At 43.9% G+C, this 27166-nt stretch overlaps 1 protein-coding gene across 1 annotated transcript in view; it reads right to left on the reverse strand.

Annotated features, from left to right (window-relative positions):
• The window catches only part of ntsr1 (neurotensin receptor 1 (high affinity)), a 75107-nt gene that overhangs the window by 4061 nt on the left and 43880 nt on the right, over window positions 1–27166 (reverse strand). Inside the window, exon 3 of the mRNA XM_070895092.1 lies at window positions 1263–1353. Coding sequence (XP_070751193.1) covers window positions 1263–1353 — 91 coding nt within the window. The remainder of the gene's footprint in view (window positions 1–1262; window positions 1354–27166) is intronic.

Genomic DNA, 27166 nt, shown 5'->3' on the forward strand with positions numbered 1-27166 from the left:
TCTGGCAATATACAATCACTTCACAAAAATAGTTTCACATACGAACAATCAAGGAGAAGAAAAGGCCATTTGTTCCATTGAAGCTAATCTCTTCAGCACCCCAACACTCCCAGCCTACCATCCAATTGTACTTTGATTTCTTAAGGTGCATCTATACAATAACAACTTTCAATTATAGATCACCTTTAACAAGAGCAAATTGTATTTATAAAGCGCCTTTAACGTAGTGAAATGTCCTAAGGCGTTTCACAGGAGTGTTATGAGATGAAAATTTGACACCGAACCACACAAGGAGAAATTAGGGCAGGTGACCAAAAGCTTGGTCAAAGAGATAGGTTTAAGGAGCACCTTGAAGGAGGAGTGACAAGCAAAGAAGCTGAGAGGTTTAGGCAGGGAATTCCAGAGCTTAGGGCTGGAGGAGGTCGCAGAGATAGGAAGGGAGGGATTTGAACACAGGATGAGAATTTTAAATTTGAGGCGTTGCATTGACTCTATAGTGTTAGTGAACAGTGAAACCAAATGAAGCCATTGACTATAATGGGAAAAAAATTAAGTCGGTCGCGGTGTAAAATGGGCTCCTGATTCACTGTTTCGCGCTTTTGACAAAGAGCAATTTCATCCCCATTGAGTAGAGGAGAATTTGTTTTTTATTGTCCTAATTTAGCTAAAGAATATAATAGAATTTCACTTTACACTTCACGAACATTTCTAGGCAGGCACAGTGCAGATTTTTGCTGCAGATTCCTATTCACTACTAACAATCTTCAGTTGGCCTGAGCTGATTTTATATCGGCTTTCTTCCTATCAGTCATACCTAGATCCCACGTATGAAAGGACAGTCTTGCACCCGATTGCTGGGAAGAGTTGATTTGTAACAATTATTATTTACTGTACAAAGTGAATTAAAATGAAGGCACCAAGCAATGAGATGGAATTTTTTCAAATCTAGTCACAGACACTAGACCAAATTAGTAAATCGAAGTCTTTTACATGCATCGATTATGAAGTAGGAAAATGAGACATTAGTGGCTCAGTTCTGGATTTGGGTTTGAGAAGTTTAACTCAGTTTGGATCAATAAACTCAATATTTAAACCACTTAATTTGCTCAGTACATTCATTCATTCATAAACTGAGTAATATGCTGTATGAATCATAACAAAATACATACAAAAATAATGAAAATGTCACCCATGTTTTCCTCATACAATATTAAATGTGAATATTGTCATCAAACTAGGACTCTTGTCATTTGAGTACTCACTCTGTCCAGAGATGTTTGGGGACATAACAGAACATCAGTCGGCGAATGTGATATGGAAGCCAACAAATCACAAAGGCAATGACCACAGCCCCTGCAGGGAAAAAAATAACTTTTAACTCTTAATACTATATTACTGTGCTTATTGAATTAATCTTTAAAGAGAAGATAAAGAAAATCTGGGATAAGATGATTGAGGCACTCTGCCATAATGAAAACTCCTTGCGAAATTACTTTGGCTGAGAAATTCGTTTCGAGTGGTGGTGTACAATGGGCGGTATCATATCGAATGCCCATTATACCCAATGCATGATACTCGGTTCCATAGCAGTCAATGACACTGAATACCAGGTGCTGCGTATCGCAGACCACCATCAGAGACGATTTTCGACCCAATATTCTGCTGATTAATACATGAGCAACGCAGCTGTTGGAAGTACTCAAGCTATCCAGTTTGTGCAACTGTTGCTGGAAGGAAACAACGTAAAGGTTGATGAGATGAAAGAGATAGTAATCTGGTCAATCATTTTAAGATCACATTGACAAGTATCAGAAATTTGTTATCATCAACCCAGAAGTTTAATTTCAAAACCCCGGGTATAATTTTCCTTGCCGTCATTGCAGACAAATAGATAAGTCCAGACATCAAATTATTTTAGCTTACAAGGAACTTGAGTAGTACAGATATTACAAAATTTAAAATTAGCTGTTAAAATTTGTGCTATAAATTTAGCCACTGGATAATTCTGATATCACAAGAGAATGCCTGTTCCCTATAATTACTTTCAAACAAGCGATCTGCTAATTTGGCTTTCACTGACTATGAAGTAGGTTAGTCTGTCGATATGTCTGTGCTAAGAGAATGAATGTGTTGACAGAAAGATTGTGATGCTACCATCTGGAGGCACTCATTGCGATCTGAATGTTGATTAGTGAGATACGCAGATTGCAATTTCGATTAAAGTATTATGAATCATTGAAGCTTCTTACTAATGTTTAATGAAGTTTAAACAGATGCTGCACAGCTGTTTGCTTTAATTACTTTTGCAGTATGAAAATAAGGTTTGCACAGATGAATTCCATTACTGAGAAAGAATTGGTTAAGAATTTTTTTCCCTGTTACAACCACTATTTTCTTGAGGAGAAGGGGGACGGCAGCACAAAACTAGAGGATTCTAATGCTGCAGCTGGAATGTTAGAGGCAGGGATACATGGTCAGGGAGAGAGGAGTTAGTAAAAGAAAGACTTGCATTTATATAGTGCTTTTCACGGCCACCGGACATCTCAAAACAATTTAATGTAATGTGGGAAACGTGGCAACTCCCACAAACAGCAATGTGATAAAAAAAAGATTATCTGATCATTATGTCGATTGAGGAATAAGTATTGGCCAGGATACCAGAGATAACTCCTTTGCTCTTCTTTGAAATAGTGCCATGGGATCGTTTATGTAAATCTGAGAACACAAGAACATAAGAAATAGGAGCAGGAGTAGGCCATTTGGACCCTCGAGCCTGCTCTGCCATTTAATAAGATCATGGCTGATCTGATTGTGGACTCAGCTCCACTTCCCTGCCCGCTCCTCATAACCCCTTATTCCCTTATCGCTCAAAAATCTGTCTATTTCTACCTTAAATATATTCAATGACCCAGCCTCCATAGCTCTCTGGGGCAGAGAATTGCACAGAGTTACAACCCTCTGAGAGAAGAAATTCCTCCTCATCTCAGTTTTAAATGGGCTGCCTCTTATTCTGAGACTATGTCCCCGAGTTTTAGTTTCCCCTATGAGTGGAAATATCCTCTCTGCATCCACCTTGTCGAGCTCCCTCATTATCTTATATGTTTCGGTAAGATCACCTCTCATTCTTCTGAACTCCAATGAGTATAGGCCCAACTTACTCAACCTATCTTCATAAGTCAACACCCTCATCTCCAGAATCAACCTAGTGAATCTTTTCTGAACAGCCTCCAATGCAAGTATATCCTTTCTTAAATACGGAGATCAAAACTGTATGCATTCCCTCAAAATCGAGGAAGACTTGCTTCCACTCTAAAAGCAAGTTCTCAGGTGACTGTACAGTCCAATACGGGAATTACAGTCTCTGTCACAGGTGGGACAGACAGTAGTTGAAGGAAAGGGTGAGTGGGACTGGTTTGCCGCACGCTCCTTCCGCTGCCTGTGCTTGTTTTCTGCATGCTCTCGGCGACAAGACTCGATGTGTTCAGTGCCCTCCCGGATGCTCTTCCTCTATTTAGGGCGGTCTTTGGCCAGGAATTCCCAGGTGTCAGTGGGGATGTTGCACTTTATCAAGGAGGCTTTAAAGGTGTCCTTGAAAAATGTCTCTGCCCACTGGGGCTCGCTTGCCTTGTAGGAGTTGTGAGTAGAGTGCTTACTTAGGGAGTCTCATGTCGAGCATGCGGCCAATGTGGCATGCCCAACAGAACTGGTTGAGTGTAGTCAATGCTTCGATGCTGAGGATGTTGGCCTGGTCGAGAACACAGATGGTGTGTCTATCCTCCCAGGGGATTTGCAGGATCTTGCGGAGACATTGGTGGTGGTATTTCTCCAGCGATTTGAGATGTCTACTGTCTATGGTCCACGTCTCTGAGCCATACAGGAGGCCAGATATCACTACAGCCCTGTAGACCATAAACTTTGTGCCAGATTTGCGGTCCTGATCTTCAAACACTCTCTTCCTCAGGCGACCGAAGGCTGTGCTGGCACACTGGAGGTGGTGTTGGACCTTGTCTATGTCTGCCCTTGCTGATAGTAAGCTCCTGATGTATGCAGTACTCTGGGTGTGGCCTCGCCAATAACCTGTACAGTTGTAGCAGGACTTCTCTGCTTTTATACTCTATCCCCCTTGCAATAAAGGCCAACATTCTATTTTCCTTCCTGATTACTTGCTGTACTTGCACACTAATATTTTGTGTTTCATGCACAAGGACCCCAGGGGCTAGAACCTCCACTTTTTTTGCCTGCTTAACGCCCACTTAATGGCATTTTACCACTGAAATGACGTACAACGCCCATATATCGCCCATTTTGGCACAAAATGGAAACTGGCGGGCATTTTTCAGAAACTTATTGCCGAGTGTTACTTTCCCCATGTGCTTAATGTCAAGAAAAAATATTACTGCCCGCCCACTTTTTTGGGGCGGAATCAGGAGAATGGGCGAACTCAATGCCCATAATATCGCCCAGTGTTACTTTCCGCACGGAATTATCACCGAGATTCAATATTAACGCTCGACGATTGTTTTTTGTCGTTAAGAGCATATTTACCCAAACTAGTGTCCATGGAGATCGCCCATCATCAATTTCACCACCTCGCACACATTTCGTCCACAATATCGCTCGCTCAAAAAAACGTCCACAGAAAGTGGAACTAACTGGGACGAATCAAACCATTATGGACTCCATGTTGTAGATGACATGTCACGTCCTTTAAAAGGCTGATGTGCTTCAACCTCAGCGGAGTTAGGATGTACTCTGCAGGGCGCTGGAGTTGATATGAACATCTCTAAAAACGTCTTGAGCACACTGTGACCAATCGGAATTGAAGAGGTGTGTTCGTCGGGACATTCCTTGTTTGTGAGCAATCGATGGAAAACAGAGAGCTACTGCAATGGGCCCTGTTCTTTCTCACCCTCTCTTGGTGACCAAATACATGCAGCAGACTCGACATCGCCGAAGGAACGCTGCACTGCATTATGTGGCCAATGAACGAAGTGACAGACAGATGAGGAGGAACAGATGTTACACCTCCCGCAAGTACAAGGAGAAGCCTTCAGAGACTGCGCTTCCACAAAGAGGTTATCACTGAGGTATGCCAGCTGATAAGGGCAGATCTGCAGCCTGCCAGCACCATCAGAACTGCACTGTCCGTCGAGGTCAAAGTCACCGCGGCACTGTCGTTCTACACCTTGGGTTCTTTTCAGGTCACCAGAGAGAGGAAGAGGAGGAGGAGGAGGTGGACACTGACATCGGGCCAGACAATCAGGTTGACACTGAAGCTATGCCCCCACCCCCCTGTCTACCGCATGAAAGGGCCCATGGTGGCATGATAGCTGCAAGAGCCTTACGTCAGGAGCTCATCAATGGTCACTTTGCCTGAAAGAACATTGGAATTATTTATAATGCTGACAACCTGCTGGGTGTGCAGGTCATAAATCAATGGTGGGCATCACCTTGGTGACAATTTCAATCAACTTAAACTTTAACTAAGTGTGATTATACCCTTTGATGAGGAATCACCAGTGTGTAATGGTGCAGCTATCTGAGCCAATGTGCTGCAAGGTTTTGTTAAATAAAAAAACATTTAAACCGAACATTAGTCTGAAATCATCAGCCCGCTTCTCCTCCCCACCTCTAACCCTTACCCTTACCCTCCTGACTCCAAGCCGCCTGGCTGAGGAGGTCCCCAGGCGGTGCTTCATTGGTGGGGGGGGGCGGGGGGGTGGAGGGGTGATGGCCGAAACGCAGCTTGGATGGATACGGGAGATGATGGTCCCAAGATAGGAGCGTGCTCCGAGCCATAAGCAAGATGTTGCTGCTGGCTCTCTCGTGTGGTTGGCAAAGGGGGTGTGTCACCTTGGGGTGCAGTGCGGCACTCCGGAACCACTGGGAACCCTCTGCCACCAGTGTTCCTGGCTACCAGCTCTCCAGGGCCTCCTCCATCTCTTCCATGTTATATCTTAGTTGGCACCAAGTTTTTGTCCAACAAATATGTTCTTGGGGCTTAGTAGGCTTTTTGCTGCGGCTTTGGTGAATCTCCGTCGTTCCTTCCACAACAGCCCAACAAGCACACACCACAGCCACACTTGCTTTCAGTTTCTCGGAGCTCCCTCTCTCGCTCTGTCTCCTCTTCTGCGCATGTCATGATGACCCGTGACCTCCTGAATTGCGGGAATCAAGTGTTGCCATGCCATTGCCAAGGACGGCCACACTTTACGGCAGAAGGTCAGAAAAATTGAACGCTACCGCCCATTTGATATTGCTCGCGGTAACGCCCATTTTCATAAATGTAAACTAGGTGGTTTGAGAATGGGCGAGAAGCCGGTGATCTGTAAACCCTTTTTTAATGCCCACGCCGGAAATAACGCCTATTTTGGGGCGATAAGCTCAAAAGTGGAGGTTCTAGCCCCAGGTCCCTCTGTACTGCAGCACTTTGTATTTTTCTCCATTTAAATTATAATTTGCTTTTCTATTTTTTCTGCCAAAGTGGATAACCTCACATTTTCTCACATTATACTCCATCTGCCAAATCTTTGCACAGTCACTTAGCCTGTCTATATCCCTTTGCAGATTTTTTGTGTCCTCCTCACAATTTGCTCTCCCACCCATCTTTGGGTATCATCAGCAAATTTGGCTACATTGCACTCGGTCCCTCCAACCAAGTCAGTAATATAGAATGTAAATAGTTGAGACTCCAGCACCGAACCCTGCGGCACCCCACTAGTTCCTGTTTGCCAACTGGAAAATGACCCATTTATCCCGACTCTCTGTTAATTAGCCAATCCTCTATCCATCTTTATATATTAACCTCAACCCCGTGAACTTTTATCTTGTGTAGTAACCTTTTATGTGGCACTTTATTGAATGCCTTCTGGAAATCCAAATACACCACATCCACTGGTTCCCCCTTATCCACCCTGCTTGTTACATCCTCAAAGAACTCCAGCAAATTTGTCAAACATGATTTCCCTTTCGTAAAACTATGCTGACTTTGCTTGATTGAAATATGCTTTTCCAAATGTCCTGCCACTGTTTCCTTAATAATGGACTCCAGTATTTTCCCAATGACAGATGTGAGGCTAACTGTCCTATAATTTCCTGCTTTTTGTCTGCCCCCTTTTTAAAATAGGGGCGTTACATTTGCGGTTTTCCAATCTGCTGGGACCGCCCCAGAATCCAGGGAATTTTGGTAGATTTCAACCAATGCATCCATTATCTCTGCAGCCATTTCTTTTAAGGCCCTAGGATGCAAGCCATCAGGTCCAGGGGAATTGTCCGCCTTGAGTCACATTATTTTACCGAGTACTACTTCTTTCGTAATAGTGATTGTATTAAGTTCCTCCCTCCCTATAGCCCCTTGATTATCCACTATTGGGATGTTTTTAGTGTCTTCTACCATGAAGACTATTACAAAATATTTGTTCAAAGTCTCTGGCATTTCCCTATTACCCATTATTAATTCCCCAATCTCATCCTCTAGGGGACCAACATTTACTTTAGCCACTCTTTTACTTTTTATGTACCTGTAGAAACTCTTACTATCTGTCTTTATATTTCATACTAGTTTATTTTCATAACTTATCTTCCCTATTTTAGTCATTCTTTGCTGGATTTTAAAAATTCCCCAATCCTCTGACCTCCCACTAGTCTTGGCCACAGTGTATGCCCTTGCTTTCAATTTGACACCATCCCTTATTTCCTTAACCACAGATGGTTATCCCAATCTCAAAGGCCTGGGGCTTGAGTTTTGATCCTTTCCTGATGTTTGCTTTCTTTAAGGCAGACGGGGCCTCAGTTTAATGTCTCATTTGATAGACAGCACCTCTGACGTGCAGCACTCAGTCAGTAAATTTATTGGATTGTAGATGAGCATTTCAAAGGTTTTGTGTGCATTGTTTAAGTTTCTGTATGTTTTGTACGTTATAAATTATATATAGTATATCATTATCATCATCATCATAGGCAGTCCCTCTGAATCGAGGAAGACTTGCTTCCACTCCTGGCGAGTTCTTTGGTGGCTGAACAGTCCAATAAGAGAGCCACAGACTCTGTCACAGGTAGGACAGATAGTCGTTGAGGGAAGGGATGGGTGGGACTGGTTTGCCGCACGCTCTTCCCGCTGCCCGTGCTTGATTTCTGCATGCTCTCAGCGCTAAGACTTGAGGTGCTCAGCGCCCTCTCGGATGCACTTCTTCCACTTAGAGCGGTCTTGGGCCAGGGACTCCTGGATCAGTGGAGATGTCGCACTTTATCAGGGAGGCTTTGAGGGTGTCCTTGTAGCATTTCCGCTGCCCACCTTTGGCTCGTTTGCCAAGAAGGAGCTCCGAATAGAGCACTTGCTTTGGGAGTCTTGTGTCTGGCATGCGAACTATGTGGCCTGCCCAGCGAAGCTGATCGAGTGTGGTCAGTGCTTCAATGCTGGAGATGTTAGCCTGAATGAGGGCGCTGATGCTGGTGCGCCTGTCCTCCCAGGGGATTTGTAGGATCTTGCGGAGACATCGTTGGTGATATTTCTCCAGCAACTTGAGGTGCCCACTGTACATGGTCCATGTCTTTGAGCCATTCAGGAGGGCAGGTATTACTACAGCCCAGTAGACCATGAGCTTGGTGGCAGTTTTAAGGGCCTCTTTTCTTCAGGCGGCCGAAGGCTGCACTGGCGCACTGGAGGCGGTGTTGGATCTCATTGTCAATGCCTGCTCTTGTTGATAGGTGGTTCCTGAGATATGGGAAGTGGTCCACGGTGTCCAGGGCTGCGCCGTGGATCTTGATGACTGGGGGGCAGTGCTGTGCGGTGAGGACAGGCTGATGGAGGACCTATGTCTTACGGATGTTTAGCGTAAGGCCCATGCTTTTGTACGCCTCAGTAAATATGTCGACTATGTCCTGGAGTTCAGCCTCTGCATGTGCACAGACGCAGGTGTCGTCCACGTACTGTAGCTCGACGACAGAGGTTGGGGTGGTCTTGGATCTGGCCTGGAGACAGCGCACATTGAACAGGTTCCCGCTGGTTCTGTAGTTTAGTTCCACTCCAGCGGGGAGCTTGTTGACTGTGAGGTGGAGCATGGCAGCGAGAAAGATTGAGAAGAGGGTTGGGGCGATGACGCAGCCCCATTTGACTCCAGTCTGGACGCGGATTGGGTCTGTGATGGATCTGTTGGTAAGGATCACGGCCTGCATGAAGTCACCTGGCATTGAAGTCACCGAGAAGGATCAGTTTGATGCCCGTGGGGACGCAGGACAGGGATTTTGAGGTTGGTGTAAAAACCATTGGCCTCATCAGTTGCATCGAGTGTTGGGGCATACTCACTGATGACTGTGGCACACTGGTTGCAGGATAAGGTGAGTCAAAGAATTATGAGGCGTTCGTTAACCCCGCAGGGGGAGTCTTTGAGGCGGTCAACCAGCTTGTTTTTGATGGTGAAGCCGACTCTGTGGAGGCGGCATTCTTCCTCTGGTTTCCCTTTCCAGAAGAAGGTGTAACCTCCACCTTGTTCCTTGAGCTGGCCTTCCCCTGCCTGCCGGGTCTCGCTTAGGGCGGCGATGTCGATATCAAAGCGTCTAAGTTCCCGGGCAACCATGGCTGTTGGGGTTGTCCATGAGGGTCCCGATGTTCCAGGTCCCGAACTTCATATTAACGGAGTGGAAAATGCCTATGCATGAGTTCTTTTAACGTGGTGTGGTCGTTGCACACTGGCTACCACACGGGCTTAGCTGAGCGAGGTCTTGATCCAGTGGCAAGGGGGTTCAAGATGACTGGAGACCAGGCACTGCTATATGGGCCTAGTTGCCATATAGTATATAGCTAGCTGAGGAATCAAAAGGAAGTTGGAAAAAATGTTTGAGTATTCTGATTAATTTACATTGTGGCAGTTGCTGGTTCCTGATTCATAGCTTTCAAAACATTGGAATGTCTACATGAATCAATTTTGCGTGGATTGCTTGTACAGAACCAGTAGCTTTTCTAATTTTCCATATTTGAGTGAATTAGCATGATTAACTTAACAGATTGTGATTGTGGTTGTTTGAGCAAGTTAGGTGCCTGAGGCAGTTTGACTAGAGACAAGACAATATTTGCACAGTCTATGAATGCATTTTAGATAAAAGGATTTTATAATTACAAAAATGGATTGATGACTTACTTGATGATACAGTAAGTACAATCTCCAGGTTTTTCAGATGACAATAAAATTGGAAACATATCAAATTATACAACCAAACTCAGAAGGATATAGAACTTTTATGTAACTTTAGACAATAGATCCTTATTGTTTTATGTTCTCTACCATGTGTCTTAATAGCCAACTCTGTTACAAGGCCACCAGTATGAAAGAGATAGACACTCAAGTTTGTAATACAGGGGAATTGATTTAGAATACAACAAATATAATGAATTATATTGCTTACTTCAGGCTCAATCACTGTAGTTCACTGCACTTGGTCCAGAGGATTAGACAACCAGTTAAAATATATATCATCACAAGTCCCACTAGTTAAAATGAAAGATTATATGGGAACATATCTGAAGAGGTACTTTAGTTCCTGAAATCCAAATATTCCACGACATTCAGTAGATTCCTTGATCCTGAACAACACTTTAAGTTTGCAAATTAACAACCCAAGTCTTGCTGACATTACCTGCATTTTTATCATTGATGGTACTGATGCATTTTCAGAAAGAGAATGTCCAACTAATTGATCTTATTTTTGGTTTACTGCAGTATCTCAATCGATGAAGAGCAGGGGAGTTCTCCCCAGTGTACTAGCCAATATTTATCCCTCAACCGACAGGTTATTTGGTCATTATTTCAGTGCTGTTTGTGGGACCTTGTTGCGTGCAAATTGGCTGATGTTTGCGCTAAGTGTTAGATTCCTTATCTTTGCAATGGTTGAGATTTTAAATATGGTACTGAATATAAAGCAGGTGTTCTTTTGTTAGCTTGTGCGACTAATGTTATTGTAGATCAATTATATCCTCTGAAACTTCTTAAATCTTCTTTTATGAAACAAACAGTGGAGGATATATATATATTATTATATTGGCCCTGAGTTTGCAGCCCCTACGGGCGTGTACAAAGTGCACATGCACCCATAGGGGCCCCACAAGTTCTGGGTTTAGGCATGCAAAGCAATGCGCCTAAACACAGAACTTGCGATGTGTCAAGAATTCTCTTGACAGATCGCATGCATCCGGAAGTAAAGGGTCTCCGCAGGCAGAGAGTTGAGCTATTTGCCCAACTTCTGCCAAGCGAATGCCCTTGAAATTCTTACGACTGATAAAAGCAGGCACAAGGCCTGCTTTGATCATAGTCTTTGATCAGACCTTTAAAAGGACAGAAAAATAAAACATTTTCAATAATTTTAATCATTTAAAATACTGTTAAATATGGTAAGTTTACTTTTAGACACCATCAGTGGCTGTGCTTTCTGTTGCCTAGGCCTCAAGCTCTGGAACTTCCTCCCTAAACCTCTCTACCTCTTGTTCCTCTGTTAAGACGCTCCTTAAAACCGACCTTTGACCAAGCCTTTGTTCATCTGGCGTAATTTCTTCTTATATGGCTGAGTGACAAATTAATTTGTTTTGTCTTATAACACTCCTGTGAAGCGCCTTGGGATGTTTTACTACATTAAAGGCACTACATAAATACAAGTTGTTATTGTAAATTTATTTTTCAAATTTTTGTTTATATTTTAAATAATTAATTAAATTCCATTTTGATTCATTTTAAATACGTGATTTAAAAAAATATATATTTTAAGTATGTGTGTGTTTTTGGGGGTATTCTCATTCATACCTATGGTGATTCCCATAAGTATGAATAGGAATACCCCTACTTGGATTGGTTGGGCCGGCCCATGTGATCCCAGGGACCTGTACGAAGCGCCTAAGTCCCTCGAATACGTGGGCCTCTACACAGGCCTTCGCATAGAGGCCCAGGACTACAAGTCTCCGAATCACCAGGTAGATTCATAGACATTTTTCAGGTTATAGGCATCCGCTCACGGGAAGCCTCCAACCGCAATTTCTGGGCCATTCCTTCTACAACGATAGATTTTTAAAATTAAATGTTGGACATGAAAGACATCCATCTTTTGAATGAGACGTTAAATAGAGGCCCCGTCTATCTGTTCAGTTGGATGTAAAAGATTCCATGGCACTATTTAGAGGAAAAGCAGGGGAGTTCTCCCCGGTGTCCTGGCCAATATTTATTCCTCAATCAACATCACTAAAACAGATTATCTGGTCATTATCTCAGTGCTATTTGTGAGTGCTTGTTGTGTACACATTGGCTGCCATGTTTCCTACATTACAGCAATGAATACACTTCAAAAGTAGTTCATTGGCTAAGAAGCACTTTGTGATGTCCTGAGGTTGTGATAGGCACTATATAAATGCAAGTCTGAATCATGATGCATTCCTGGTGCAACGCCTATGCTTGCGCCCCGGACAGAAAATTAGGTGTGGCCACCTCACTTAGCGGCCGCCAAGAACAGCGTCTGGAAAAACAGTCGGTACAGGCTTGCAGAATCGTTAACTGGTGGCTACTTAAAGGATGAGGAGGTCACAGTCAGTGCAACGTTCACACACAGTACGGTGCGTGAGCCTCAGAGTTTACAGCGGCTGACAGAAATAAGAGTACAGCTCGGGAAAAAAAGTGATTTTGAAAACTTTAATGGGTGCATTACTGTGCCGCACCTTTAAGACGTGGCTTTTCCCGGGATCTGAAATCGGAGTTTGGCGCATGCACAATGACTCGGTTAAATTTAGCGCCGGCATTTCCGTTAGTGTCCACCCCAGCTCTGATGTGCAACAGCTGATTTAGCAGCCCAGTCAGTTCTTCGACAATTCTGACGAATTTCTGGGCGGAGGGCTCAAACTTTTCAAGGCGATAAAATTACCGTTCCGCCTGGGTTACTGCCTCAAATGAGGCGCGAACGAATTTCTCCTCCTTTGTAATAGAAACCAAGACAAAGAGGAAATCGTCTCTAATGGCTCAGCAGGCTTTCAGAATAGGTCAAATTTTTTTTATGACTGCTTACTTGCAGCATGGAGTTCCAGTCACTAGGAGTGTATATCAGGAAATTAACGGTGTGCTCCCTATGATTTTATGTCTGTTTATTTGAATGAATGGAAAATTATGAACAATGCTTCTGTAAATTCCCACTATGCCCTCCTGGTAGGCAGGGCTCCATTCTTGGAGTGCACATTTGTTGAACTGACCAAAGAGAGCAGCTGAAGTCTCCAGAGGAACAGGAGTAGGCCATTCAGCCCCTCGAGCCTGCTCTGGCACACTAGAGGCAGTGTTGGACCTCGTCACTAATGTCTGTCACCTTCGATCACCTGACGAAGAGAGTGTTTGAAGATCAGGACTTCAAATCTGGCACCAAGCTCATGGTCTACAGAGCAGTAGTGACACCCATCCTCCTATATGGCTCAGAGATGTGGACCATATACAGTAAACACCTCAAAGCGCTGAAGTACCACCATCAGCGTTGCCTCCACAAGATCCTGCAAATCCACTGGGAGAATAGACACACCAATGTCAGTGTTCTCACTCAGGCCAACATCCCCAGCATTGAAGCACTGACCACACTCGACCAGCTCCGTTGGGCGGCCACATAGTCCACGTGCCCGACACGAGACTCCCAAAGCAAGTACTCTACTCAGAACTCCTGCACGGCCCCAGGTGGGCAGAGAAAACGTTTCAAGGACACCCTCAAAGCCTCCTTGGTAAAGTGCAACATTCCCACCGGCACCTGGGAATCTCTGGCCCAAGACTGCCCCAAGTGGAGGAAGAGCTTCCGGGAGGGTACTGAGCACCTCGAGTCTCGTCGCCGAAATCATGCAGAAAACAAGTGCAGATGGCAGAAGGAGCGTGCGGCAAACCAGACTCCCCACCCACCCTTTCCTTCAACCACTGTCTGCCCCACCTGTAACAGAGACTGTAATTCCCACATTGGACTGTTCAGTCATCTGAGAACTCACTTTTAGAGTGGAAGCAAGTCTTCCTTGTTTTCAAGGGACTGCCTATGATGATGAGAGCCGGCTCTGCCATTCAATCAGATCATAGCTGATGTGCACCTCAACTCCATTTGCCCACCTTTGATCCATGTCCCTTAATACCCCTGCCGAACAAAAAGTTATCTAGCTCTGTCGTGAAAGCTCCAATTTTCCCAGCTTTCGCAACCTTTTGGGGAGAGTGTTCCAAATTTCTACGACCCTTTGTGGAAAAAAAATGCTTCACTTCTGAATTGTCTACATCTAATGTTAAGATTAGAACCCCTTGCTCCTGATTCCCCCACCAGAAGAAATAAAGGCTCCATGAAAATGTAAAAAATGGCAATTTTCCCACAATGTTCACTCTGCCCAAAAATTAAATTCTACATCTTTAAAAAAAAATTGTATTCTCCCAGTAGAATGAAATGTTCTTCAGGTGTCAGGACACAGTCACTTGTCGGATTTAAACAGATTGTACATTTTGGACAGTTTATGAAATCAAATTATATTTTTCAATGTATATTGTACTAGCCCCTTGCTCCGCACTCTGAGAAAATTGCAAGCACCAGTTTGAGAAAAAAGCACCAATCATCACTACCACTCTGTCGTTGCCTATCAACAAAAAGCAATGAGCTTTGATGTATTTCGGAAAGTTTCTAATATGGAGAGAAAAATTGCTATGATTGTAAAATAGTAGGTAAAATCAAACAGAACATTGTGTGTTTTTCTTTGTTGACAGGCAACTCTTGAAAGGCTGCGTTTCTTGCCTGCCCCTAGGTGTTGAGAGAGATTGCAGTGGGCTGCCTTCTTACACCACTTCAGTCTGATAACTTTACCTCGCACCATTGTGAGTTCATCATCATCTTACAAATGATTACAAAAAAATAGTAAATATCTTTATGCTGCCATGCTTTGGTTGAATTCTTTGAATTTACATCAATTTGTCTTAATTAATTATTATACATTTAATTTTCTGGGTATATTGTGCAAAAGTCAAAATGAGAAACATGTTCTAAAAGGTGCTATCACCACCTGTTCCATTGAAAATATTTTAAAATCAAAACAATAAGTATTAATAGATATAAATTTAATTAAAAGGAAAATGAAATATAGATGCACAAACACATTCTGTGTATTTGATAGCAGCTTTTTACGTTTAGAACTGGAAAAATCCTTAATAGGTGGAAAGTGTTAAATTATGTTTCATATCTGATAAATATCTAAACATTTTTGTATACCTACAATTTTTATTTCAGATTTCCAGCATCCGCAGTATTTTGCATTTGTCTCCAAATTGATTGCTGTGATGGATGCAGTATATTACAGGATACTACAACAGCAGACTGTTGTCCAATTGCACCTGAAACCAATTATATGTCAAAAGCCAGTAGCTGTGCTCCATTCAGTTGCACGCGGTGTCCACCGGTACGCTCGCGGCCTTCCGCGAGAGGTGGGCACCGGAGGGACTGGAGTACATCATCACGCCCGGCAACCAAATTTTAATTTGATTTTACGTTTTAAAGTTTAATTTGTTTTAAATTGCCGGTGTTTTTAGTGTCCCCTTCCCTTTTATAGGGGGCACTGGGGAAAAATTGTGATTTTAGTGCCCAAAAAAAAACCAAAAAAAAGAAGAAAAAAAAACAAAAAAAAAACTAAAAAAAGGAAAAAAAGGGCCTTGTAAATGTCTGGTGTGTCACCCAGGTCGGGTGGCACGGTTTAATGTGTTTTGTTTTGCAGATAAACTCCAAAAAGAGTTTCAGTAGGATGCACATAAATATTTATTGATTATCTGTCTGTCAAGATTGCTTGCACATACCAGTTATTAACATTCCGTTAAAATACTTAAGGGAGAGTGGATCATAGATAGATCTACAACAGTATAAGCATTGATTCTCTTAACCATGCTTCTTTTGAGCAATATTGCCTGCCACGGATGTGGGATTGGTGAATTTACCGTTTAATTTAAATCAACTTTAAAATGTTGCTTTTGCGTTTTATCACGAACTCACAGGTTTGCAAGTGTGCATTTCTATTCCTTTCGCTCAATTCTACTGAAGCTTTTCATGATTGGCCTCTAACAAGCAAATACATTGCACAATAAAAACCATCTTAGCATGGGAGCAAAGCTGGGAGCAGTGGTAAAATTCAAAAAGGTCAGGTTTCAACTTTCTACTGGTCTTGATCATTTGTTTTTGTTAAAAACTAAGACAAAATGACCAGGATTCTGAATAGATGCTTAGGTCACATTTTACCCGCCCAATGGGGAGGGGGTGGGGATAGGGTTGGAGGGTGGTTAAAATATCAGTATTGAGCAACCCGACCCAATAGATTTTAACATACAGAAATCAGGCCTTTCACGAGGTTCCCGCAAAAGGCAGGCGGGGGCCTAATTAACATTCCAAAGTCACGGCCTGGTGACATAACCAGTGCCGCAATTAAATTGAACCGGAAGCGAGGGGTAAGATGAGCTATCGGCTGCTCAGCAGCTGAACTGAGCTGCCAACTCCCGAAGGCAAGTGGTAAAGATCTGCTTTCTCAGCGCTCCTTGTGGGCCAGGCGGAGCTCAAGTTCTCCCCACAGGCCTCACCAGGAAGCCTTCAGTCTCCCCAGCCCTAGTCTTCAGCCCCGCCCACCCTCCCTTCTGAATGCCGGGGACCGTCCCCACGCGTCCCTGGTTGCGGCCTCCTGCCGCTAGTTTTTTTCTCCCACCTGCCAGCCAGACTGTCAATTTGCCCAGGTGCCGGGCCCAACAATGTTGTAATGGGGCCCTGCCGTGAGGATCGTCAGGGCTTCTACATCCTTTGCCGGGTCCTTTGCCTGATGACGGGCTGCCCTTCACCCTCCCAGGCTCCCCGTTAAGAGCAGGGCTAGAATTTCAGAACATTAGCTTGAACACTGGTCTGAAGGATTAGTGGGTTTATTTTTCTGAGAACCATCACTCACAAGTAATTGAAGGCTTGCAACTTTAAAGCAAAATTATTTCCTCCAATACTTCCCGCTGCCCTCACATCTCTTCCTTCAGGCAAGAGGCAGGAAGAAATGTGTGGTGTGTGTAATTCTTCGCAGCTAACATTACTGCTTCACCGATGTCAACCAAGAGGGCTATTGCATTAGGTTGGGTAAAGCTGATCCTGCAAACTTGTACTTACCCCCTGAAGTGAAAACTTTGCTACAGAGGCAAATGCCAGCGAGCTGCCGACTCAAGAGGCATCAGAATTTAACCAATCACAAGCTTGTGATGATGTAAACGATCACCTAGTGATCTAATATTGTAGTAATTCCTTAGAGAATAAACTCTAAATCTTCTGAAAGACATTGATAGCAACTTTAAATTTGATTACTTTAACAACTGTGGCAAATATATGGAACAGATTGAATAGGGTGGTAATACAGGTGGATAGCTTTAGCATTAGGGTACTGGATATATATTTGTCAGAGAAAACAATTGGATAGAGTATGGTCTAGCCAGATGGTCACAATGATCTCTTCTAGCCCCATACATTCCCATATGGGTTCAAGTCCCACTCCATGGATTTGAGCACTCCAAAAAAAATCTAGCTGACACTCCAGTGCAATGCTGAGGGAATGCTGCACTGTTGGATGTGCCGCCTTTCGGATGAAACATTAAACCGAAGTCCCGTCTGCTCTCTCGTGGATGTAAAAGATCAATGACACTATTTCGAAGAGCAGGGGAATTATCCCCGATGTCCTAGCCAATATTTATCCCTCAATCAACATAACAAAAAACAGATTATCTGGTCATTATCACATTACTGTTTGTGGGAGCTTTCTGTGCGCAAATTGGCTGCCGCGTTTCCTACATTACAACAGTGATTACACTCCAAAAGTATTTCATTGGCTGTAAAGCGCTTTGAGGCGTCCAGTGGTTGTGAAAGGTGCTATATAAATCCATTTATTTCTTTCTTTCTTTCTTTCTTTTTTATCATTAACTATTAGAGAAAGTCTAGCAATGCAAATTGATACAACCTTTATATAAGCTTCAGTCTAGGATAAATATCAAATCCTGGCCTTTTGGAGCATGATGATTAATTTCCCTTTTCAATTGAAGATATAAATAAAGTCTGCCTGAAAACAGGTGGCCCAGGAGGACACGAGTTCAATTATTGTAGAACTTTGAAATAAAATCTAATTTAATTACAAGATTTCATAATCTAGAATTGTGAATGTGCTCTGTAAGCTTTATGGAATGGTGTTGGAACCCCCAACAGTTTCATTGGGACCAAAATTGCCCAGGAGTTGCTCCGTTTTGTTTGGAGCAACTTGATTTTTCTGGACTATCTTAAAAATCCTCATTTTGCACATTCAATTTGCGCCAATGTAAGTGACTTGGTTAGGATTTTTTGTCGTTTATTTAGTTTTGTTCAAGAGGGGGCATTGCCAGCCACCTATGCCCGTTTTGGCCATTTAAGCCACTTTGGACAGCTAATATTTGCTCCAAACTAACTTAGGCCAGCGTATGTGGCCACAGAAAAGCCTTGCGGAGAGTTAAGAAATCAGCGCAGGTAGCCAGAGATGGCGGGGGGAAAGGGATGCGGAGAGGATCTTGCAAAGCACTAAACACCTTCACAACAACATTCAAGAAGCATAAAAACCATCAATAATAAATAAGAAATAAAACTTAAGCCCTACCTTCCTAACTTGACCTGGGAAGTCAGCGGGCCGGCCGGCGTGAGAGGCCACTTGGCCAGGGATAGATGCGGGTGGGAAAACCGGGCGGGAGAGCACAGGGAACTGGCCACACGCTTGCAGAACACACACACAGGCAGGCTGGGCTGGGCTCGCATAACACACTTGCTGCAGGAATCAGCGGATAGGGGGCAGGGCTCGCAGAACAACACAGGCACGCTGACTGGGCTCGCACAATATACAGGCTGCAGGAATCAATGGACAACGGGCCAGGCGGCCGGTGCGAGAGGCCACTCGGTCTGGGATAGGGGTGGGACACATCGGGTCCCACGCTGCAGCACACATTATCATCATGGGAGGAGCTACTGCGTATGCCCGAACGCTCTAATGCCCACGCGGACAGCTGCCGGCACTCTTTCACGCGCAGTGCCCTAACTCCGCCCCCCCCAATAGAATCGTTACGCCTCGCCAAGCCCCGGGAGAGTCGATAGAGCAGTCAGAATCTGGGGACATCTTTTTGGTGCCATTTTGAGCCTAGGAAGTCGGCGCATCTCACATGAGTGCACCGAAAAAACGTGTGGGCCAAATTTGGGCCCATTATGTGGCTTTACATCCACAATTCCCTACATAGTGAGGTTCAGATTTCAATTATGTTACCATGGGTGGTAGTAAGCATGAGCCAGGCATCCCTACAGAAAGAACTAAAATCAGATGGACCCAGGCTGTTGCCTTGCATGTCCTAAGGCTATCTATTGAGTGACACTGCAGAGACCTGGGAAACTCTGAACAATATTTTCTATCAGTCTTTACGGTAGAGAACACTAACAATATTCCGACAGTGGATAGTATAGTGGCTATTGAGGGGAGGTGGGGGGGGAACGAACTTAACACAATCACATTAACTAAGGAGGTGATAATCAGTAAGATAATGGGACTAAAGGCAGGTAAATCCACTGGACCTGATGGCTTGCATCCTAGGGTCTTAAGAGAAGTAGCGGCAGGGATTGTGGATGCATTGGTTGTAATTTACTAAAATTCCCTGGATTCTGGGAAGGTCCTAGCAGATTGGAAAACTGCAAATGTAACACCCCTATTTAAAAAAGGAGGCAGACAAAAAGCAGGAAACTATAAACCAGTTAGCCTAACATCTGTGGTTGGGAAAATGTTGGAGTCCATTATTAAAGAAGCAGTAGCAGGACATTTGAAAAAGCAAAATTCGGTCAGGCAGAGTCAGCATGGATTTATGAAGGGGAAGTCATGTTTGACAAATTTGCTGGAGTTCTTTGAGGATATAACAAACAGGGTGGATAAAGGGGAACCAATGATGTGGTGTATTTGGACTTCCAGAAGGCATTTCACAAGATGCCACATAAAAGGTTACTGCACAAGATAAAAGTTTCCGGAGTTGGGGGTAAGATATTAGCATGGATAGAGGATTGACTAACTAACAGAAAACAGAGAGTCGGGATAAATGGTTCATTCTCTGGTTGGCAACCAGTAACATGTAGGGTGCCACAGGGATCGGTGCTGAGACCCCAACTATTTACAATCTATATAAACAACTTGGAAGAAGGGACTGAGTGTAACGTAGCCAAGTTTGCTGACTATATAAAGATGGGAGGAAAAGCAATGTGTGAGGAGGACACAAAATAATCTGCAAAAGGACAGGCTAAGTGAGTGGGCAAAAATTTGGCAGATGGAGTATAATGTTGGAAAGTGTGAGGTCATGCACTTTGGCAGAAAAAAAATCAAAGAGCAAGTTATTATTTAAATGGAGAAAGATTGCAAAGTGCCGCAGTACAGCGGGACCTGGGGGTACTTGTGCATGAAACACAAAAGGATTGTATGCAGGTGCAGCAAGTGATCAGGAAGGCCAATGGTATCTTGGCCTTTATTGCAAAGGGGATGGAGTATAAAAGCAGGGAAGTCTTGCTACAGCTATATAAGGTATCGGTGAGGCCACACCTGGAATACTGTGTGCAGTTTTGGTTTCCATATTTAAGAAAGGATATACTTGCTTTGGAGGCAGTTCAGAGAAGGTTCACTAGGTTGATTCCAGGGATGAGGGGGTTGACTTATGAGGAAAGGTTGAGTAGGTTGGGCCTCTGCTCATTGGAATTCAGAAGAATGAGAGGTGATCTTATCGAAACGCATAAGATTATGAGGGGGCTTGACAAGGTGGATGCAGAGAGGATGTTTCCACTAGTGGGAGAGACTAGAACTAGAGGGCATGATCTTAGAATAAGAGGCCGTCCATTTAAAACAGAAATGAGGAGAAATTTCTTCTCTCAGAGGGTTGTAAATCTGTGGAATTCGCTGCCTCAGAGAGCTGTGGAAGCTGGGCCGTTGAATAAATTTAAGATAGAAATACAGTTTCTTAAACGATAAGGGGATAAAGGGTTATGGGGAGTGGGCAAGGAAGTGGAGCAGATTCCATGATCAGATCAGCCATGGCCTATTCCCGCTTGTATTTCTTATGTTCTTACATTACGAAATAAAAAAGCGTAGAAAGATTAAAAAATGCAATATATCATGTTTGCAGCAGCTGCTTAAATAAATATGCTCTTTGTACTATATGTTAACATAGCCCAATGCTTCTTTTCATTATGAAAGCACATATCTTTGGACTTAAAGTGAGGAACACTATAGGAGATCAAAGCGATCAGCTACAGTCAGGATTAAAAGCTCATATCAGAACTTATACTAGTCAACCCATCTGGACAAGACCACAGGGACAGTCTAAAAGTAATCCATAGCTGCCAGTAGTTTCAAACATGAATAATGCATAATTTACTTTGTTTTCAAAGACTTGGCCCACACAAGTGATCACCACCCTTGTCTTTTCCCTATTTTGTTAATGCAAAGCAACAATTACTGACAGTCCAGGAAGCTACTGGATGAAAGGATTCCCATGGCTAAAGTATCTAAAAACTCTTCAATTTTAATTCACTTTGAACTTAGATCAAGGCAGAATGCAAGAATGCAAGTGACATAATAATGTGCCCTCCCTTCTCATCGGAATCCTGTGCACAAATAGAGCAATTAGTGTCAGAGTATTCTAGCACAGCATCGATGTCAACCTTCCTTATCCCCCTCACTCCACTTCTGATGCATTCAGTCCTTATTTGGAACTTCAAACACCCACTCACAGCAACCAAACTAAAAGTCACATACAATATGTTATGTATGTAACTATGTAATACTTGCCACCAAAGGGCGCGACTGTTGGAATCTTAATGGTCACCTGCACACATGTGCAGGGCCAGTATAAAAGGTTGGCTGCCATGTTGTTTAGGCACTCGGGAGTTATAATAAAGAAGATTAAGGTCACACTCAGTTTAGTTCACAGTACTCAGTCTCGTGAAGTTCTTGTATGCCTAATACAATACCTTCCAACATCTCTTTTAGTTTGATCTCTTTCTTGTTTTCTTTCATTTATATAATTGATTCTACACTTTCTCTTCTCTTCTCTCCTCTCCCCCCCCCCCCCCCCCCCCAGCAATTCTGGCTAGGGTAGGCAAATGAAAACCCAACATGGCTGATCTGATGCTGATTGATAGTTTGTCTACTGCTGGAAAGTGAATGTTTTCCGGACTGGATTGAGCCCAACTGTGATGCCCATCAGTTTATTGATATTCATTGTCTAGGCTTACACTTGGCAGTATGAGTATGTGTGTGGACTAGGCCCATGCAGCAGAGCTTGGTCACCAGTCGTCCCTTGCCACTGGACCAAGACCTTGCTCTGTCAAGCCCGTGGTGGCTGGTGTGCAATGGCCAACCCATGCTAAAAGAATTCACGCACAGGCATCTTCCACCCTTCAAGATGTAGTTCGGGACCTGGAATTTCAGGTCCCACATGGAAACACCTGTGAACTCATCCTTTTTTTGGTGTGGAAGTGGGTCATTCTCGACACGAGGGACTACCCAATACTACTATACTATAACTTACACTTGAAGAATGGATACTTGTGTGAAGTAATAGAAAATGCCCACTGCCCAAGGAAGCACACTGAAGCATTATTCCATGTTACAGGAGTGAATAGAAGAAAACTGGAAGGGAGAGAAAGAGGGAGTTATCTTGAAAAAGGTCCCCAATGAGCAGCAAGCATAGCAGGAAGTGATAGATAGAGAGAATGTTGTCTCCTACATCCATAGGTCAGGGGAACAGATGCAGAAGAAAATCTGAAGCCTGAGGAAGAGTGCCAAGTTAAGATTGGCCACAGTTTGACAACAAGTATTTATACAGCGCCTTTGTAAAATGTATTCACAGGATGTGGGTGTCACTGGCAAGGCCTGCATTTATTGCCCATCCCTAATTGCCTTTGAGAAGGTGGTGGTGAGCCGCCTTCTTGAACCGATGCAGTCCATGTGGTGAAGGTACTCCCACAGTGCTTTTAGGGAGAGAGTTCCAGGAGTTTGAACCAGCGACGATGAAGGAACAGCGATATATTTCTAAGTCAGCATGGTATGTACACTTCTAGATAGTAGAGATTGTGAGTTTTGGAGGCGTTGTCAAAGAAGCCATGGCTTCAGTCTTCCCAATATTTAGTTGGAGGAGATTTCTGCTCATCCAGTACTGGATGTCGGACAGCAGCGTGACAATTTAGTGACAGCAGAGAGGAAGAGGGAGGTGGTGGTGAGGTAGACAATTCAAATGAAGTCTATGCCCATAGTATTAGGTCACAAAAATGTGGCTTAATCAGGCTGCAATGGACATGGGATGCAATGGCATAAATCCCTAAACCTTGTACATCAAAACCTCTTTGTCTATAGTTCTTCAGCTTGAACTTTGTGACTGGTACAGAAAATGCTTTCAATGTCAGACATAGCGGTTTCATGTTGTGGTGTCAAGTTGAAATACCACATGAAATTACCTTCTGTGTAAGCATTCATTTATACAAGACAGGATGTAGATTGGGCACTGGAGTGCTTCTTTATATTATTTCCAATTGCTGAAAATGTACATTTTGTCTGTCTTAAAGCAGAAGAGGCTTCACAGAGCCACAGAGATAGTGACAGGCCTACCAATCTCTTAATTTTGAAGTGCTGAAAAGAAAGACTTGCAGTTAAATAGCGTCTTTCACGAACACCGGACGTCTCAAAGTGCTTTACAGCCAATCAAGTACTTTTGGAGTGTAGTCACTGTTGTGATGTGGGAAACGCAGTAGCCAACTTGCGCACAGCAAGCTCCCACAAATAGCAATGTGATATGACCAGATAATCGGTTTTGTTATGTAAATTGAGGGATAAATATAGGATGGGACACTGGGGACATTTCCCCTGCTCTTCGAAATAGTGCCACCTGAGAGGGCAGACAGGGCCTTGATTTAATGTCTCATCCAAAAGACAGCACCTTCGACAGTGCAGCACTCCCTCAGCACTGCATTGGAGTGTCAGTCTAGGTTTATGTGCTCAAGTCCCTGAAGTGGAACTTGAACCCACAACCTTCTGACTCAGAGGCGAGTGTGCTGCCCACTGAGCCACAGCTGACAACAATTATTTGAAGGAGACAGCCCTTCAAATAATTGTGATGGCAATAGAGAATAAGGGCCAAGGAGAGCAGAACAGTGCGGTGACAGCCCAACAAGGCAAGGTTCCTGGTTGACAGCCCAACATGGCAAGGTTCCTGGTTAACTTCCCCTTCAAAATCACTCGCTTACTAACTCAAGGGCACATCTGCCCTACAGCAGGTTGGCACTTGATGTATTGGCATGGAGACAGTTTTAAGCACACACTATTTTGAACATGTTCCATTCCTCTTGTTTAAGGGGCTCCATAGATTAAATTACTGCTACCAGAGATGAGAGGGAAGCTGGGCCATCTCATAAGAACATAAGAATTAGGAACAAGAGTAGGCCATCTAACCCCTTGAGCCTGCTCCGCCATTCAACAAGATCATGGCTGATCTGGCCGTGGACTCAGCTCCACTTACCCGTCCGCTCCCCGTAACCCTTAATTCCCTTATTGGTTAAAAATCTATCTATCTGTGATTTGAATACATTCAATGAGCTAGCCTCAACTGCTTCCTTGGGCAGAGAATTCCACAGATTCACAACCCTCTGGGAGAAGAAATTCCTTCTCAACTCGGTTTTAAATTGGCTCCCCCGTATTTTGAGGCTGTGCCCCCTAGTTCTAGTCTCCCCGACCAGTGGTAACAACCTCTCTGCCTCTACCTTGTCTATCCCTTTCATTATTTTAAATGTTTCTATAAGATCACCCCTCATCCTTCTGAACTCCAACGAGTAAAGACCCAGTCTACTCAATCTATCATCATAAGGTAACCCTCTCATCTCCGGAATCAGCCTAGTGAATCGTCTCTGTACCCCCTCCAAAGCCAGTATATCCTTCCTTAAGAAAGGTGACCAAAACTGCACGCAGTACTCCAGGTGCGGCCTCACCAATACCCTATACAGTTGCAGTAGGATCTCCCTGCTTTTGTACTCCATCCCTCTCGCAATGAAGGCCAACATTCCATTCACCTTCCTGATTACCCGCTGCACCTGCAAACTAACTTTTTGGGATTCATGCACAAGGACCCCCAGGTCCCTCTGCACCGCAGCATGTTGTAATTTCTCCCCATTCAAATAATATTCCCTTTTACTGTTTTTTTTTCCAAGGTGGATGACCTCACATTTTCCGACATTGTATTCCATCTGCCAAACCTTAGCCCATTCGCTTAACCTATCTAAATCTCTTTGCAGCCTCTCTGTGTCCTCTACACAACCCGCTTTCCCACTAATCTTTGTGTCATCTGCAAATTTTGTTGCACTACACTCTTCCAGGTCATCTATGTATATTGTAAACAGTTGTGGCCTCAGCATCGATCCCTGTGGCACACCACTAACCACCGATTTCCAACCCGAAAAAGGACCCATTTATCCCGACTCTCTGCTTTCTGTTAGCCAGCCAATTCTCTATCCATGCTAATACATTTCCTCTGACTCCGCGTACCTTTATCTTCTGCAGCAACCTTTTGTGTGGCACCTTATCGAATGCCTTTTGGAAATCTAAATACACCACATCCATCAGTACACCTCTATCCACCATGCTCGTTATATCCTCAAAGAATTCCAGTAAATTAGTTAAACATGATTTCCCCTTCATGAATCCATGCTGCGTCTGCTTGATTGCACTATTCCTGTCTAGATGTCCCGCTATTTCTTCCTTAATGATAGCTTCAAGCATTTTCCCCACTACAGATGTTAAACTAACCAGCCTATAGTTACCGGTCTTTTGTCTGCCACCTTTTTTAAACAGAGGCGTTACATTAGCTGCTTTCCAATCCGCTGGCACCTCCCCAGAGTCCAGAGAATTTTGGTAGATTATAACGAATGCATCTGCTATAACTTCCGCCATCTCCTTTAATACCCTGGAATGCATTTCATCAGGACCAGGGGACTTGTCTACCTTGAGATCCATTAGCCTGTCCAGCACTACCCCCCTAGTGATAGTGATTATCTCAAGGTCCTCCTTTCCCACATTCCCGTGACCAGCAATTTTTGGCATGGTTTTTGTGTCTTCCACTGTGAAGACCGAAGCAAAATAATTGTTTAAGGTCTCAGCCATTTCCACATTTCCCATTATTAAATCCCCCTTCTCATCTTCTAAAGGGACCAACACAAGCATCGGTCACATAATTCTAACCATGCGTTTTGCTGCTCACACACAGCCACTTCGGGGGAATCAGAGCAGGTCAGGAGGGAACATTTATTGAAGCACATGTGAGAAGCAGCAGATTCCGGTGGGGGCAAAGGAGCAGCCAGAAAGTGAATGAGTGGATGGAACTAGTCTTCCCTCTGCGGCAGGACGCATGGATTTTTACCTTGTGGTGCTGCCTACAGAGTGGATTTCATTAATGTGTAGAAGTGCTTCATGCAATGCTTTGGGAATCTGAAGAACTCCCTGCATGGTATGGCGAAGACTGCAGAAGTGCTGCTTTGACATGTGTGCAGTAATGTGAGAATTACTAGGAAATCTGTAGTCCACAATGGAACAAATGGCAAATCCATAGCCAGCTGCAGAGCAATCCCCCCAGGACAGTGTTCTAAAGCCAGGCATGGCTTCTCTCATGAATATTACTGCAGCTATTGAGATCTGGGACTCCAGTTTACACAATATAGCTTGTGTTAGGCACGTTGTCAGGGCTATAGAGCAGTCCCTTCCTCCCCCATCTGTCCAGGCATCAGAATCTCTGCTGGAGAAGGTCAGTTATATGTTCACCTTTAGGTGAAAACATGAGCTTTATTGTACCAGTGCTATGCTTGGGTTTTTAAATAGTCATTATCCAGAGCTGCGTTGGGTAGATTGGTCCCTCATCAGCCAGCTATCCAGTCTACCTGCTCATTTAATTAATGGTGCTATAGCGGACTGCCACAGATCGACTGCCGCCAGGTTCTCCTGCATAATCCCGTTCTTGTGGATGGACGGCATCTGCACACTGATGGAACAAAAGCCTTTCCTAATTGTATGTGCAATGGTGTTACTGCTCAAAGCCTTTATGACTGCAAGTGTGCCAACAATGAGGCC

This window comes from Pristiophorus japonicus, chromosome 12 (assembly GCF_044704955.1).
Source record: "Pristiophorus japonicus isolate sPriJap1 chromosome 12, sPriJap1.hap1, whole genome shotgun sequence".
Taxonomy (NCBI): Eukaryota; Metazoa; Chordata; class Chondrichthyes; family Pristiophoridae; genus Pristiophorus; species Pristiophorus japonicus.